The following is an 18379-nucleotide window of genomic DNA, read 5'->3' on the forward strand; positions in this document are numbered from 1 at the left end:
CTGTAGCCTTGCTCGTTGCTTAGAACCACAGTACTTTGCCTTGCTCCGTTGGTCCGCTAAATATTCCTCATTGCTTTGCAGGTAACGTCGAGTTTTGGGGGATGTTTAATTTACTGTGGTGTACTGTGGTATTCCTTGCGTCCGTGTGGTGCTGCTTGTTGCTCTACAGGTAACGTGGAGCAATGACGTGGTGCTTTACGAGTACGTCTGGTTTCCTCCCGGTCGACTGGTTTTTCAAATAGCTTTCACTGGAGTGGCCATACTCTGCCAACATATTGATAATAACTTTTATATTGAAAGGAATATTTCATAGGTTAAATTAGCACTGTTTACAGTATCTTACGCGCCGGTAATTGAAATATGTGACTGTATTCATATCTGAAATGTACAAATAAACATGTAAAAATGTGAATGTTACTTGTCTTCTGGTTATGATTTCGGGTAATAAAATAATTAAAATTACTGTACACAGTCTTTTGAGATGTATTCTTTTTATCAAAATGATTCCTTATTTTCTACAATTAAAATACAATAAACATTAAATATACATGAAAACTGGAACTGAATAAAAAGTAAGTATGTAAAGTCTTGAGGTAGCATCCCTGACTGGGTAGTTTAAATGTAACATGGACAAGAATAAAAATACATATTTTCGAGAATATAAGTACATATTTTCGAGAATAAAAGTACATATTTTCAAGTATACAATGTCCAAAAAAGAGCAATGCTACAGAGCTTAACGTTTAGCCTGCTGGCTGATCATGGTCCGCACTGTTCGCTATTCAGTCAGTAAATTTTCAGTAAACACCCCTTCAAATAATAAATGGTACTGCCCAAACTGAATGATGGACCAGTCTATTATAGAAATACAGCAGGTTAAATATATTCTCCTGCAACACAGAGATGACAGATGATTCTCTCTCTGTTATTCATACAACATGTTCATCAAGTGAATAAAGCACTGCCATACCATCAAAAGTCCCCTACTGTAAGGTGACTAATTATCTAAACATGATCTAATGTATGTCTATACTATACTGTGTCACATATACAATCTGTTATAATACAAAAAGTCTGGGTATAATGTAAAATGACTAGTCCCAATAACTGGTTTTCAACTAGTAAAATGTTGTTAAAATTTCCTTTCTATGCACTAGGAACAACTAAAGATAACACACAGGGTTGAATGTATCAGCATTATAAAGTGTTACCTCCAGAAATTTTCTAGGAATCTGAATTTTCACAAGGCCATCTGGAAAATCAAGGGACCATAGTAATGAACAAAAAGTGGTATTTTTGCTCTGATTATGCAGCAATTCCCCCACCACATGTATATATTAAAATAAAAAAAGTCTTGAATATAAAACACTGCTTCACCCAATTGTCTGCATGGTAAATGCATTGTTTAAAATAACTGCAGCTGATAGCCTCAAACAACAAAACACTAATCATCTTTTAAACAAAAAAGAAAGAAATAATACAGAATTTCATTTATGGAACAGTTTTTGTCAAGAATATAGGGCTTTTCAGAGAACTAACAGTCTAATTTATGTATTAAGTACATGTACGAATAAACTTGATATATCAAGATGAATTCATTTCACATAATATTGTGATTTTTTTATTTGAAAGTCAGTGCTACTATGATAAGGGGTGAATATGACCACAGTACATTTGTCATTTTAAAAGAAGCATCAGTACATAATGTAACAAAACAAAACGAGAGCACTATTAAATTCCGCCCATTTGATTCCCACAGGCTTCTCGAATTCTCTCTACAGTGGCAGGTGAGTCCAGCTGAAAGTATCCATGTACTCCGACCTGAGCACGTGCTTCTTGTACTGCATGCTTTATGGCAGATATCACCGACATTGACAGCAACAATGGTGGCTCCCCCACACCCTGTTCAATACACACAAATTATAGATCATATTTTTTTTACAAAAAAAAAAGTTTAAAGCACAGACTAAATGCCTTAGAAAAACTGATTTTACACTATTAAAAACATTAACGTAGGTTCATGCAATTCGAAAATCTGGCTTTGGATTGGTTTCCATCTTTTATTTTTGAACTCCTTTCCCATTTTGCAATACCTATATGGAGCATTTTTCTCAACCAAACAATCTGTACGTTATACCTTCTTTATAAATTTTTGACTGCTTCTCTAAAGGTATTGAATGTAAGACTGAATCATTTAAAATGTTTATATGCTGAAATGATGCGAAATAAACTTCAAAATGACGGTTAAAAATATTGGAATTACTGGCAATATTTTATTTGAGAACTACTTTCTCAAAATTTCAATGTACGCATCAAAATTAAATGCATCCACACAATGCTATGCAAATACAATAGCTATAACATCTCTGACATAAGGATTAATCCTCATCATGTTGGACATGATTGATTCTGCCTTTGCAGTCTGATCATGATCTGCACTGTTCGCCATTTAGTCAGTAACTTTTTAGTTTGCTCCCCTTTCAACAGTTAAAAGTACTCTCCAAATTAAAAGAGGGGTAAGTTCACTATAGAAATTTAGCAGGGTAAGGGTTAAGAACAGCTTACCTTTGAAGAATATGCTGTTGTGACGTAATTGTGATTCTTCAGGAGTGTCACATTAAACTTTCTTGGAATACTTCTCACGTTTGGTATCTTATAACTGAGAGGGCTACAATTCTGCATTTTTCCTGTTGCGTCCGGTTCAATCTCCTCCATTGTTGCCATACCAAGTCCCTAAATTTATGGTAACAGAGATATTAATCATATTATACACTGTAAAAACACATATTTTCGCTGGGTCCAAGTTTTGCCAATTTGAAATTTTGAGTATGTTCGCGAGGTTTAATAGTCGCAAAATTGTAAAGATGGTATCATACTTGAATTTGAATTAAACTAATGGTGAATATTTGCGTGAGGAATAATTTTTGTGAGATGTAGGGCCTCGCGAATATAGCAAAAATTAAACCATCGCGAAAATTTCTACTTTTAGAGTATTCAGCTTTCAAAATCAATAATTTAAAACATTAAACTATCAGGGCAAAGAAATTTATCAACGTTTCTGTCTTAGACATAAAATCCAATAAAAAAATTTAGGCTGTCATTATTTCTTTTAAATGCATGTACCCCGTATACTGCTAAAATGTGCAGACTTTTGTAACTGTTGGAACTATCTTCAAGCAAAGTTTCATGGAAAACTGTAGCAAGTTAACCATTTTTAAATTTTTTTTTTAAGTCTTTCCACAAAGCAAGTAGATGATAAACATTTTCAAGGAGTTTCGTATGAAAATCATACAGTATTTTCCAAAATTCAAGTACTTCTTCTGCATTCTAGTCATTTTCTGCAAGATTTCAGGTGTGCGCAAATCCTTGATAACACAAGGTGTGCGCAAATCCTTGATAACACAAACTGAACCAACGGTTAAGCCCAAGTCTAAATTTTGGACCTAAATTGTTGATGAATAAAGGTCCTGATATTTTAGATAAATGAGGAACAACAGTTTTAGATTCAGTTAGAAATGGTTTGTGGAACCATTATCTGGGGCATTTACAATTTTTAACCCTTAGTCTGCTGGCGGCAAGTGATTCTGCCTTTGCGACCAGTGCAGACCAAGATCAGCCTGCATATACATGCATATCATGGTCTGCACTGTTCAGTCAGTATCTTTTTAGTAAGCACCCCTTATAAAGGTACTTAATTATTAAAGGTACTGTCCAAATTGTTATATATCTGTTACCTTCTTTAAACAAGAGCTCGTCAAACACGAAATGCCCCCCTTGATGCATTCAGTAATTGCACAAGGAACAGAAATTATATGCTCAATGTTAGATCAATTTCAAAGTCAAAGTTCATTTCGGTAGACAGAACTATGCATGTGCTTCAAATTTGGGAGCTGTAGCTTGAGAAATGTGAAAGTAGGTAACAGGTAAAAATCAATGTCAAATTTCAATTCAGAACACAAAAATATGCAAGCGGTTCAAATTCAAAACCTGTAGCTTGAGAAATGTGAAAGTAGGTCACTAGGTCAATCTCAAGATCAAAAGTCCATTTTGGTACACAAAACTATGCATGTGGTTCAAATTTGAAGGCTGTAGCTTGAGAAATGTGAAAGTAGGTCACTAGGTCAAAATCAAGGTCAAATTTTATTTTGGAACACAAAGCTATGGAAGTGGTCCAAATTTGAAGCCTGTACCTTCAGAAATGTGAAAGTAGGTCACTAGGTCAATCTCAAGATCAAAATTCATTTCAGTACACAAAACTATGCTTGTGGTTCAAATTTGAAGGCTGTAGCTTGAGAAATGTGAAAGTAGGTCACTAGGTCAAGAACAAGGTCAAAGTTTTTTTCGGTACACAAACCTACGCATGTGGTTCAAATTTGAAGGCTGTAGCTATAGAAATGTGAAAGTAGGTCACTAGGTCAAGATCGAGGTCAACTCATGTCAAGGTTCATCTTGCCACTCAAAACTATACATGTGGTCCAAGTTTGAATGATGTAAGTTATGGACATGAAGTTCTAATTTTTCCCTATATAAGTCTATGAACCATATGACCCCTGGGGCGGGGCCATATTTGACCCTAGATGGATAATTTGAACAAACTTGGTAGAGAACCACTAAATGATGCTACATTACAAAATATCAAAGCCATAGTCTTTGTGGTTTGGACAAGAATTTCCCTATATAAGTCTATGTAAACCATGTGACCCCCAGGGCGGAGCCATATTTGACCCTAGGGGAATAATTTGAACAATCTTAGTAGAGGACCACTAGATGATGTCATATACAAAATATCAAAGCCCTAGGCCCTGTGGTTTTGGACAAAAGGTTTTTCAAAGTTTTTTCCTATATAAGTCTATATAAACCATGTGACCCCCGGGGTGGGGCCATATTTGACCCCTGGGAATTATCTGAACAATCTTGGTAGAGGATCACTAGATTTTGCTACATACCAAATATCAAAGCCCTGGTTTTGGACAAGAAGATCAGAACCTGTTTAACTGTTCCTGGCCAATGTGACCTTAACCTTTGACCTAATGACCTCAAATCAATAATGGTCATCTGCTGTATGGCCACCAACTTCAATTTTCCTGACACTAGGCCAAGCGTTCTTGAGTTATTGCCTGGAAACCATTTTACTGTTCCTGGTCACTGTGACCTTGACCTTTGACATACTGACCTCAAAATCAATAGGGGTCATCTGCTGGTCATGATCAACCTCCCTATCAATACTTGTGACCCTAGGCCTGGAAACCATTTTACTGTTCCTGGTCACTGTGACCTTGACCTTTGACATACTGACCTCAAAATCAATAAGGGTCATCTGCTGGTCATGGCCAACCTAACTATCAATTTTCCTGACACTAGGCCCAAGCGTTCTTGAGTTATTGCCTGGAAACCATTTTACTGTTCCTGGTCACTGTGACCTTTAACTGTAACATACTGACCTCAAAATCAATAGGGGTCATCTGCTGGTCATTACCAACCTCCTATCAACTTTCATGATCCTAGGCCCAAGTGTTCTTGAGTTATCATCCGAAACAGTTTTACTATTCAGGGTCACTGTGACCATGACCTTTGACATACAGACCTCAAAATCAATAGGGGTCATCTGCTGGTGATGACCAACCTCCCTATCAACTTTCATGATCCTAGGCCAAGCGTTCTTGAGTTATCTACGGAAACGGAATTGGCATACAACTTGAACAGACCCTCAAAGACTCTGTATCATGAAATCGAAACATTGCAAATACAATATACCCCTCCTTCTTCGAAGGGGGGCATAGTAAAGTTATTAATCACTATTATTATTATTATAAAGATGGACCGGTTCAATATAGAAATTTAGTAGGGTAAAGGTTAAAGAAGATCAAAATCTGACTATGACAATACTTATACATGCAAATGACATATTACAAAACTCTTTCTCAGCTTTTGCTTTATTCCACCTTTTTCATATCTTTCAATACAGTTTTCTTTTCTTTATTTTATTTTTGGGTTAAGAGTCGCAATGAGATAGTTTAGACATTTCCAGCTTTCAATCGTGGGGGAAGACCCCTCAGGTGCCCCTCTGAGTATTAATCATTTTAGGCATGGACGGGCATATGGGCAGAACCAACAACATTTCGTGGGCTAGCTAGCTGGCTTCATTGTACGAAGAATTCTTCATGCCAACCAAGGTTTCAAACCCACATCAGTGAAGAGCTATGGAAGTCTGATACAACCTGATTGGAGTTCTATTAATTTTGGGAAGGTCATCCGAACCTCTTTGAACTGTCTATAGCTATATCAATAATCTTTAAATCATTAAACATACTTACCTGTATAACTCAACCCTCTATCTGTCCAATGTCAATAGCTGGGTTCACACTTACCTGTATTTCTCAACCCTCTATCTGTTCTATGTCCAAAGCTGGGTTCACACTTACCTGTATAACTCAACCCTCTTATCTTTCCTAAGTCTATAGCCGGGTTCACACTTACCAGCACAACTCAACCCTCTATCTGTCCTATGTCTATAGCTGGGTTCATACTTACCTTTATACATCCACCCTCTATCTGTCCTACGTCTATAGCTGGGTTCACACTTACCTGTATAAATCCGCCCTCTATCTGTCCTACGTCTATAGCTGGGTTCAAACTTTTGCCAACATCAAACACAATATCAGCTTGCAAAACCTTCAAACAGCAAAGCGATACTGTGTTATAGTAAGTCAAGACACTTTTTAATAAAAGACAATCATTACACCCACAATAAATGTATGAACTGTGGAACTTTCAGGAATTTGTAAATACTGCTATATCTTTCCTACAAAAGCAACAGTGTTGTAGCTAATAAACAAGAGGGTCATAATGACCCTGGATCGTTCACCTGAGTAATACATGTATCAAATGTCAAATATCAAAGGTCTAGGCCTTGAACTTTCAGACAAGATTTTTTTTTCCCTATATGTCTATGTAAACATTAGGACACCCTGGGTGGGGCCCCTTTTCAACTAAGGGGCATAATTTGAATAATCTTGGTAGAGGACCACAAGGCAATGCAACATACCAAATATACAAAGCCTAGGCCTTCCAGTTTCAGACAAGAAGATTTTTAAAGTTTTTCCTATATAAGTATATGTAAAACTATGGACCCCCAGGGGTGGGCCTCTTTTCTCCCCAGGGTAATAATTTGAACAATCTTGGTAGATGGCCATAAGGCAATGCTACATACAAAACATCAAAGGCCTAGGTCTTGTGGTTTCAGACAGGAAGATTTTAAAGTTTTTCCCAACACGTCTGTATAAACCATGTGACCCGGGCCTGGGCGGGGCAATATTTGACCCTAGGGGGATAAACTGAACAAACTTGGTAACGGACCAATAGATGTTGTAAAACAATGGACATCTGGGTGTGACCTATATTGACCCCAGGGTCATGATTTGAACAATCTTGGTAGAGAACCACTAGAGCATGCCATATAATAAATATCTAAGCTCTTGGCCTTATGGTTTAAGACAAGAATTTTTTAAAAGATTTTTACTACACGATGCTACATACCAAATATCAAAGCCCTAGGCCATGTGGTTTTGTATAATTTTCCCAATATAAGTCTATATCATATTTGACCCTATGGGGATATTTGAATAATCTTGGAAGAGGACCACTAGACGATGCTACATGCAAATTACCAAAGCCCTAGGCCCTGTGATTTTGGACAAGAAGATTTTCAAAGTTTTCCCTATATAAGTCTATATTTGAGCCTAGGGTGGATATTTGAATAATCTTGGTAGAGGACCGCTAGATGTTGCTACATACAAAATACCAAAGCCATAGACCCTGTGATTTTGGACAAGAAGATTTTCAAAGTTTTCCCTATATAAGTCTATATAAACCATGTGACCCCTAGGGAGGAGACATATTTGATCCTAGGGTGGATAATTTGAACAATCTTGGTAGAGGACCACTAGATGTTGCTACATACAAAATATCAAATTGAACTTTCAGACAAGAAGATTTTTATTTTTTCTCTATAAGTCTATGTTAAACTTGGGACCCCCGGGGCAGGGCCTCTTTTCACCCCAGGGTAATACTTTGAACAATTTTGGTAGAGGACCACAAGGCAATGCAACATACCAAATATCAAAAGCCTAGGCCTTGCAGTTTCAGACAAGAAGATTTTTAAAGTTTTCTCCTATATAAGTCTATGTAAAACTTGGGACCCCCAATGCGGGGCCCCTTTTCACCCCAGGGGCACAATTTGAACAATCTTTATAGAGGACCACAAGGCAATGCTACATACAAAATATATCAAATGCCTAGGTCTTGTAGTTTCAGACAAGAAAATGTTAAAAGTTTTTTCCTATATAAGTCTATGTCAAACTTGAGGCCCCCCGGGGCTGGACCTCTTTTCACCCCAGGGTAATAATTTGAACAATTTTGGTAGAGGACCACAAGGCAATGCTACATACAAAATATCAAAGGTCTTTTGGTTTTAGACAAGAAGATTTTTAAATTTTTTTTTCCTATGTAAGTCTTTGTAAAACTTGTGACCCCCGGGGCAGGGCCTCTTTTCACCCTAGAGACATAATTTGAAAAATCTTGATAGAGGACCATAAGATGATGTAACATGCCAAATATCAAGGTTCTACGTATTACGGTTTTGGACAAGAATTTTTTTTAAGTTTTTCCTTTTGGTTGCATGGCAACCAGAGTTCTGCATGGAATTCAATTCTTTGAATAATTTTGAAAGGGGGCCATCCAAGGATCATTCCTGTGAAGTTTGGTGTAATTCTGCCCAATGGTTTTCAAGAAGAAGATTTTTTTAGAAAATGTTGACGGACACACGACGGACATTGAGCGATCACCAACTTTGGCTCAGGTGAGCTAAAAAAAAATGGCAAAAATAATTTCTTTAACAATATTATCATCATGGACAAAAATATCTATTTAGGTTCTTTCTAAACTTTCAAGGGATCTAAAATTGCTGTATCATGTTTATTTGCTATGTCCTTGGCTCATACATCCCCATTAAATAGTTTTTTTTTCTTACTCAAAATTTTTGCACTCTACCTCTATTTCTAGTTCTCTTTCTTTCCCTAAAACCATCAGCTATTTTTGGAGCTACCCATGCAATCAAATTAAAACATTTAGTGGCCTGATACCTGATTTTCTCCAGTTAAGACATCAATCTCCACTTCTGTGCACACAGCACCATATGTAAAATAGTCATAGTTACGTCCTACCCTTTTATTGCGATCCCAGTCCCCATCTTTCGCTTTCCTAAAAATATCAGTGATAGTTTTAACAATATATTCTAGTTCCTACAAACAGTAGTGGTAATTTCTTCAGTACTTTACTATAGTTTAGTCTGCACATCTTCTAAATGCTCAACACTATCCTGAATAATGCATATTAAGATAGTGCCAACTTCCAAGTCGCATGTACTCTGTTACAACAAGAGGGCCATGATGGCCCTAGGTCGCTCACCTGAAATACACTGCTTGCTCCAACAGTTTTGGAACATAATTATAAAAGGAAAATGTCTGTGAAATTATTGTAACAGAATATTTGTATAGTCTTTGTAACGGGCCAGCAGTTTCTGATAATAATTAAAAAATTGGCCCCCATGTTTCTGACAAGAACATTTCTTAAGTTTGCAATATACACATATAGGGAAGACGTAACCACACCCACTGGCAACCTGTTTTTTGACAAAGCGGGATAATTTAAACAATCTTGGTAGAGGGTCACACAACATTTTGTGAATATACCCAGAGGTCATACCGTGGTTCCACCACAGGTAAAACCAGGCACATTTCGGCCAATATTTATGTTTGGTTAAATCAAATAACAACTTCAGGTAGAGGGCACAATCTAGGAACCATAAATTCTGTCCGTGAAATCGCGGAACGTTCTTTTCCATACATTATCGTAGTGGAATATCTATGATCCCCTGTAAGTACGAAGTAAATATTTAGTTTCTGATGTAAACGCATAACGTTTCGAATTACAGAAAACGTTCTTTATTTACCCTAATAATGTACAATCATTTTATCCATCTAAGCAAGATTTATTACTTTTTATGATAAAGTAAGGTTTCAATTAGGAAGTTCCACACAAGGCGAACAATGATTGCTGAAACCACCCCGATGACTAATGTACAGTGCGCATGTCCCAAGTAATGAGGAAATCTAATCAGGGTTTCGTCCTCGGATTTTGACAGTAAACACTTTTGGCATGGATGAGTAATTTGCGTACACACTAGAGATATTAGTAAATAAATTAAAATAGGCCTAGCATAGTTTCTATCCATGAGATATTTAAAGTTTACATCATACAAAATATGTAAAATGAGTTTGGACCACGCAACTTCTTGGCGGCATATATATTTTGTACAAATCAAATATAATTTTGAACAATTTCGTTGTAGTAGGTTCCACACAGGACCATTTAGCGTGAAAATTTATTCTATAAATCTGGCTAGCAGTTGCATACAGAAGATTTTAAAGTTTCCATTTATATATATAGGGAAAAGTGACCACAGACCTTGGCAGCCACGTTTTTTGATGAATCGGAAAAAAATTAACAATCTTGGTAGAGGGTCACAAAAGGACCATTTGTGAGAAATTATTTAAAATCTGGTCAGCAGTTTCATACAAGAAAATTTTTAAAGTTTCCACTATATACTTATAGGAAAATGTGACTGCGCCCTCTGTAGGCCATGCTTTTTAATGATTCAAAATAATTTGAATAATCTTGGTAGAGAGTCACACAAGGACCATTTGTGCGAAACTATTTTAAAATCATGCTAGCTGTTTTATATATACTAGTCTTTTAAAGTTTCAAATGTCTTTTAACTTTAAAAATGATTCTGTCTTTTTGCTCAGTGCAGACCCAGACCATGGTCTGCAAATGTATGCTATTCAGTCCATAAATTTTCAGTGAATGCCCCTTCGAATAATAAAATGTACTGCCCAAACTAAATGATAGACCAGTCCATTTTAGAAATTTTGCAGGTTAAAGGTTGAATGTATGTAAAGCCCTACCTTGAAAATCCTGTAGCAATGAGTTTGACTCTCTGAAAGTAGGCTTTCTGTATCTGAAAAGGTTAGTTTTAGATAGTCATTTCTTTAGAATGGCAAGTACATGTAGCCAAGCGTGCACCACAAAATGTATTATGAAATAGTACATATGATACTTAATGACAAGCTTTTGTTTTGCTTTTTTTTATTTATAAAATTGGTAGTTAGATATAAATATTAATACTTGCATATCAAGTAGGAAATATCTAGAGTTACAATAATCACACAAATTAGCAACCTCTGTATTATCTCCTTCACAGATGCTAATATTTTTTCGAATTATTTTTTTTTAACAAGAGGACCATGATGGTCCTGAATCGCTCACCTCTTCCCACATGACCCAGTTTTGAGTATGACGTCGTTTTTTCTATTATTTGACATAGTGACCTAGTTTTTCAGCTCATGTGACCCAGTTTTGAACTTGACCTAGATATTATCAAGATAAAAATTCTGACCAATTTTCATGAAGATCCATTGAAAAATATGGTCTCTAGAGAGGTCACAAGGTTTTTCTATTATTTGACCTATTGACCTAGTTTTCGAAAGTAAGTGACCCTGTTTTGACCTTTACCTAGATATCATCAAGATGAACATTCTGACCAACTTTCATAAAGATCCCATGAAAAATGTGACCTCTAGAGTGGTCACAAGCAAAAGTTTACGGACGGACGGACGGACGCACGCACGGACGGACGGACGGACGACGGACACCGCGCAATCACAAAAGCTCACCTTGTCACTTTGTGACAGGTGAGCTAAAAATTGAGGTATTCCGCTGTACTGTAAAGTTAATAAACAACACATTTTTACTGATGTATCCCAAATCATAAACAGTATTAAGGTCGTTCTTTCATACAGATGTAAGAGTAACATACCAGTTTTTGCCATGATAGGTCTGTAAACTTTTTCTTCATAGGTTCAAGTCTCTCCGTTAAAATATTGCAGGCATCCTTAAATGTACATTAAAAACATATTTCTCTCTGTGTTTTACAGTCTTGTATAATATGCCAGATAAGACATTCTCACAGTGTTATTGTAATATTTAACATTTAACCATTCTTTTCAAATCTGACTTTCTCAATTTTTATTCCAAACTTTAGAGATCAATGTTTCAAATTCAAATGGGTGGAGAGGATGATTTTACTGGTCTCCAATACCCCTTAAAATGGAAATGTTAGTTTTAAATCCAAGGAAACCATTATTGAATGTAGCAGACTTAAAAAGTAACAACCTTCTGTACAATCAATTGTTTAACCCTTATCATGCTGGACACTATTGATTCTGCCTTTGCAACCAGTGTAGATCATGGTCAGCCTGCACATCCGTGCAATCTGATCATGATCTGCACTGTTTGCCATTCAGTCAGTATATTTTTGGTAAGTACTCCTTCTAACAGTTAATGGTACTGTCAAAATTGAAAGATGGACAAGTTCATTATAGAAATTTAGCTGGATAAGGGTTTAAAGGTACATACGAGAACAGCAGGACCATATATATCTGTGCCCATGCTTCCTCCAGTCAGAGTGGGATTGGGAATCCTTTCCGTGCTAGTCTCATTGGTGTAGATAAGGTCAACCGGTATACCCAATGCTCTTGATGCAATCTGAAATAACAACATGATGGTAACCAAAAATCTTTTATTGAACCATTTAATCTAATATCTAAAGTAAGTTGGAAATAGTTCCTGAATTATGATCTACACTTTTTAAGGTTGCTAAATTCTTTCTTCATAAAACAAATGCAAAGGACAGGTACTATGTAATGTTCCAAGACCTCATCCACTCAAAAACAAGAACACTGCACGAAGGTATGACCTTTGACCCCTAAGCGTGACCTTGACCTTAAAGTGAGCCATCCGAAGCATGCACTCTGCACGTCGTCTCGATGTGTTGAACATTTGTGCCAAGTTTCTTTAAAATCCTTCAAGGGGTTCAAGAGTTACAGGTATACCTTTGGCCCTAAAGTGTGACCTTGACCTTGAAGTGAGCAATCAATGTGTTGAACATTTGTGCCAAGTTTCTTTAAAATCCTTCAAGCAGATCCAGAGTTACAAAGCAGACATGAAACAAATTATATGATCTTTGACCCCTAAGTGTGACCTTGACCTTGAAGCAAGCCTTCCAAAACATGCGCTCTGCACATTGCCTCGATATAGTGAACATTTGTGTCAAGTTTCTTTGAAATCCTTCAAGGGGTTCAAGAGTTACAGGTATGACCTTTGGCCCCTAAGTGTGACCTTGACCTTGAAGCCAGCAATCTGAAACATGCGCTCTGCACGTCTTGATGTGGTGAACACTTGTGCCAAGTTTCCTTAAAACCCTTCAAGCAGCTCAAGAGTTACAGAGCGGACACAAAACAAAGTCATATATGACCTTTGGCCCCTAAGTGTAACCTTGACCTTGAAGCATGCCATCCAAAACATACGTTCTGCACGTCGTCTTGATGTGGTGAACATTTGTGTCAAGTTTCTTCGAAATCCTTCAAAGGTTTCAAGAGTTACAGAGCTGACACAACATAACATAATACATCCCTTCAGGCTTATAAAAAATGCAACAAGAGGGTCATGATGGCCCTAGATCATTCAACTTAGTTTTACAGATTACCTGAACAATTCTGGTACCGGGTCACCCATGGAAAATATCTGAAAATGTTTTGAAATTGGGCCACTGTTTTCTGAAAATGTTTACATATAAGAACAATAGCTGCATTCAATAAACGCTTGATGCCCACGGTGGCATCCTTGTCGATACAAAGCAACCCAAGTCTAAAACGAGGTCAAGGTCAAACTGAGGTCAGGTGATGTTTGAAGATGAGGAATGGTCACAGGTTACATCTGCATTAGTATCAAGTCATTCTAGTAAGGGGTATTGATGCTAGAGGAAACGGTCCCATTTGGTTAACCAAGAGATGGCCCATACAAAGCAACCCAAGTCCAAAACGAGGTCAAGGTCAAGGTCAAACTGAGGTCAGGTGATGTTTGAAGATGAGGAATGGTCAAAGGTTACATCTGCATTAGTATCAAGTCATTCTAGTAAGGGGTATTGATGCTAAACGAAACGGTCCCATTTGGTTAACCAAGAGATGGCCCATACAAAGCAACCTAAGTCCAAAACGAGGTCAAGGTCAACGTCAAACTGAGGTCAGGTGATGTTTGAAGATGAGGAATGGTGAAAGGTTACATCTGCATTAGTATCAAGTCATTCTAGTAAGGGGTATTGATGCTAGACAAAACGGTCCCATTTGGTTAACCTCGTACGGACGGACGAACGGACAGGACAATCACTATATGCCTCCCACATCAGTAGATGCCGGGGGCATAAAAAGTGACTACCCCCTCAAATGGCCAAGTTTAAGATAAACTTGAAAAATATGAACAAACCTGGTATAGGCCCTATAGTTTCTGATATGAACTAGCTGATTTTTGCCAAATGAAGGTCGATTTTTGCATTCTGAGCAAGTATTTAAATTTAAAAGTATAGCTTGATGTAAGCACTAAATTGCCTCATAATCTGACCTCTCTGATCCTGTGTATTTCTTCTGTAAATTTGGTAAATATTGATGTCTACGAAAACAAAAGCTCACTTTGGCAGGTAGCGGTAAAATGACGTAGTTTTAAGACTGGTTTGCATTTTGTTTTTACAGGGTTTTTTTTTATTCTATAGCAGAGGCCGAATATCGGCCTCGTCCCCCAGCCGAGGATTTCCCCCACAGCCAAGGATTTCCCCTACCGCAGTCGAAATTCCCCTACGTCCGAAATTCCCCCCTCCAAAATCGTAAACAAAGCAATGGAGATTACTCCCAGCGATTTTCCCGACCGAATATCGGACCCGTTCACAATTGCAGACGGTCTTTCACAATTTTCAATGGGTGTGAAAACCTTTAGAAATAGTAGAAAAATGTTCAAGAAGAGCGTTCAGTGGACCCGAGGTTTCGGTTTTGACCAGCGAAAATCGATAAAAACTCGTATCTGACCCGCACATAATAAGCTTGTCTCGCGGTAATACTCTTTGATGCGTAACGAGTTCGAAAGCTCTGCCCCTTGTCAATCAAAATCCCAGTGAACTTCATACTGTTTGTCGACGCCAGCGTAAGTATGACAGTAGGCGGAGCGTCGTATGTTAATTAGCTACTGACAGATGTCAATCACGCCACGCGCCGACTGACACGTGGTTATCATCAGTATGTAATATAGATGATTGATAAACAATGCAGCGTCAGATTATCGTGTTTGTCCCTCTTGTTAATTAGCGGTAACAGCTTATGCTGTATTGTGTAATATGTGTTGTTAATTTAAAGTAATTATTTTATGTGCTTGATTCGATTAAATAAGCCAGTCGGCCGTTACGCAAATTTATTATCTTTGCCGAGGCATTTTGCTAGAGCAAAATAAAATATAAATGTTTTAAGTAATCAGATATTATAAGTATGGAATAGTTCTGGTGAAAAGATGAAATTTAAAACGGGTATTTTATCAGGAATTTTTAATGTTTGCTTTCGTTTTTTCATATTTGTCACACGTTTTCGCGATCGTGATTTTCGGACTTTTTTTATCCTTTCTTACAAGATTTTCTAGTACAATTGAAATAAAAAGCCAACAAAAGTATGCATTTAATAATAATATGATGACTCTTGCAAAAGCAACTCTTATTTTAAAGCATTTCTTGTGAATAAAAGCATGTGACCTTTAAATATTCAATGATTTGAGCATTTCAACTCTCCCCACCCACCTTGTTACAATGATAAGTGAACATGAGTGCAAGTCCATCTATTGCTAAGTGACAGTGTGTATAGTTGCTAAAAGTTGCAAGAATATGTAATAAAAGCATAGTTTAAAGTGTTTATTATGCATAATTGTAAATTCCCCACTGAGTGAAAAAATCCCCCAAAACTGCTCGTCGCGCGCTATTTTCTTCCCCCAATGACAGGCTGGGGCCTCTTCCCCCAGTCGTAAAAAAAACCCCTGTTTTAACAATATGGATTAGCGACTTTGATGCTATTGGATCAGTCTAAAATCTTGCGTGCACATGTTCTTTGTAAACATTGCCTTCGGGTACAATTAAACAGTTAATTGTTTGCCTATTATGTCAATAGGTAGCTATAAGATAATTAATGCCTCTAGCGTGTATCCTCGATAAACAAGGAATTGACAGCTGTCAAAATTATGCTTCATGTTGCCTTCGTGAATTTCCGGGCTACTCAATATAGAGTTTCTAGGTAGCCCGGTGGGCACACTTTGAAAAAAATTAGTAGCCTGACAGAATTTTCTGGTAGCCCCCGGGCTACTTACATGGGATTCTGAAACCCTGTAGAGTGTCACCAAAGGAACATTTCTGTAATATTACTCAAAGCAGATTTAAAAGAGTCAAACATTCTGACCATGTTTTATGTAAATCATGCAGATCATTCGACAAATTTTTCAATGATTTGATCTAGTAACCTAGTGACCAAGCTGTATTTTTTTTTCTAGATTTTCAACAGACAAACATTCTGACCCAGTATCATCAAGATCAGGTAGAAAATGTGGCCTTTTTTGTGTAACTTAGTCTTTCTATGATTTGACCTATTGACCAAATTTTGACCTAGATAATCCAGTTTCAAAGTTGACCTAAATTTTATAGAAATAAATATTCTGATTGAGTTTTATGAAGGTCAAGTATAAGTTGTGGCCTCTACATTGTTGAAATTTTTTTCTATGATTTTATTTGGTGACCTAATTTTTGATCTCATTCATCCCACTTTTCAACTTGACCTAGATTTCATAGACATAAACATTCTGACAAAGATGTATGATGATCAAGTGGAATATAGGGCCTCTAGAGTTCTGATAAAGTTTTATGCAAATGAGGCAAAAAATGTGGCCCTGGAGGGCTAACAAGGTTTTCCTACTAAATGACCTAGTGACTGACCCCAAATGACTCGGTAACTCATTTTATTGAGGGTAACACTACAACCAAGTATCATTAAGACTGGGCCAAAATTGTGACCATTAGAGTGTCAACAGTCAAACTCAGACGCTCAATGATGGATGACAGCCACAGGGTGATCGCTGTATCTCTCCTTAAGGACTTTGTGCTAGTTCAGCTAAAAATCACAGCAAGCAGTTAAATGACTATGCTGCTACTAACTGCTAAGTACATTTATACCTACTAAAATATGAATCAAACTATAAATCAAAGTGAACCTGGATAATTTTTGTATTCAATCCTTGTCCCATTTCTACTCCACCGTGTGTAACCAGCACTGTACCATCTCGGTAGATGTTCACCAACGCAGTTCCCTAAAATAAATGGAATAATACATTCTCTTTAATGAACATATGTAAGGTGAATGTTTGTTTGTTTTGTTGGGTTTAACATCGCACCAACATTATAGGTCATATGGTGACTTTCCAGCTTTGATGGTGGAGAAAGATCCCAGGTGCCCTTCTGTGCACTATTTCATCACAGGTGGGCACCTGGTTAGAACCACTGACCATCCAGCTGGCTTTCTCACATAAAGAATTCAACGCCCGGAGTAAGGCTTGAACCCACATAAGTGAGGGGCAAATGATTTGAAGTCAGCGACCTTAACCACCTGGCCACTGAGGCCCCTCATACAGTGAATGTATCTCATCTCTCAAATAACTAGACATATCACAGAATGTGATTAAAACCTCCACTAAACAGCTTTGTCAGAGGTAAATAGGACTCTTATATTTGTAATGTTGCTGAAAAAAATATGCCATATGCATATAAATTTCATAGTACATATTGTAATTAAGTAAATGGTCTATGCTTACTTGATTGAGAAAAACTGGGGGAAAGCCTACACCAAACTTCTCTGTAGTCATGGCAATGCCCTTTTTCCTCCATTTATTTTCCCTGAAATATTTGTAATAGCAGTCATATTTAACTCACTTATTTTGTCAAAACATAAAATATCAGAACAAGAGTGGCAGACAGTCACAAAATACGCCCGTCATCTAACATGGCCTAATTCAAGAGCGCCTGGGGCGAGTTGGCTGGTTATCGAACTTGGCTGAGATATTATGCCTATAAACATTATCTGCAAGTTTGTGAAAGATCATATGAAAACTGTTTGACTTAGAGAGCCGACAAGGCTAAATTTGCAGTTTTTTCTAGTAATTCAAGGGCCATAATCCAAGAGTGCCTGAGGCGATTTTGCTGGTTATCGAACTTGGCTGAGATATTATGCCCACAAACATTGTCACTAAGTTTGGTGAAGATCGGATGAAAACTGTTTGACTTAGAGAGCGGACATGCTTTTGGACGCCGCCCGCCCGCCTGCCACGGGGTTTCACATAATACGCCCCACTCTTT

The 18379-nt window shown here is 37.3% G+C and overlaps 1 protein-coding gene across 4 annotated transcripts in view; it reads right to left on the bottom strand.

The window, feature by feature from the left end:
* Positions 1–453: 453 nt before the first annotated feature.
* LOC123561824 (xanthine dehydrogenase/oxidase-like) overlaps positions 454–18379 on the bottom strand; it is a 96121-nt gene continuing 78195 nt past the window's right edge. For all 4 annotated transcript variants that reach the window (XM_053552896.1, XM_053552895.1, XM_053552894.1 and 1 more), the window contains 9 exons: positions 17839–17920; positions 17242–17337; positions 12535–12663; positions 11936–12010; positions 11025–11077; positions 9141–9258; positions 6586–6672; positions 2566–2733; positions 454–1902 (listed from right to left, as the gene is read on the bottom strand). In XM_053552896.1, coding sequence (XP_053408871.1) covers positions 1732–1902; positions 2566–2733; positions 6586–6672; positions 9141–9258; positions 11025–11077; positions 11936–12010; positions 12535–12663; positions 17242–17337; positions 17839–17920 — 979 coding nt within the window. In that variant the 3' untranslated portion in view covers positions 454–1731. The remainder of the gene's footprint in view (positions 1903–2565; positions 2734–6585; positions 6673–9140; positions 9259–11024; positions 11078–11935; positions 12011–12534; positions 12664–17241; positions 17338–17838; positions 17921–18379) is intronic.

Source organism: Mercenaria mercenaria, chromosome 10 (genome assembly GCF_021730395.1).
Source record: "Mercenaria mercenaria strain notata chromosome 10, MADL_Memer_1, whole genome shotgun sequence".
Taxonomy (NCBI): Eukaryota; Metazoa; Mollusca; class Bivalvia; order Venerida; family Veneridae; genus Mercenaria; species Mercenaria mercenaria.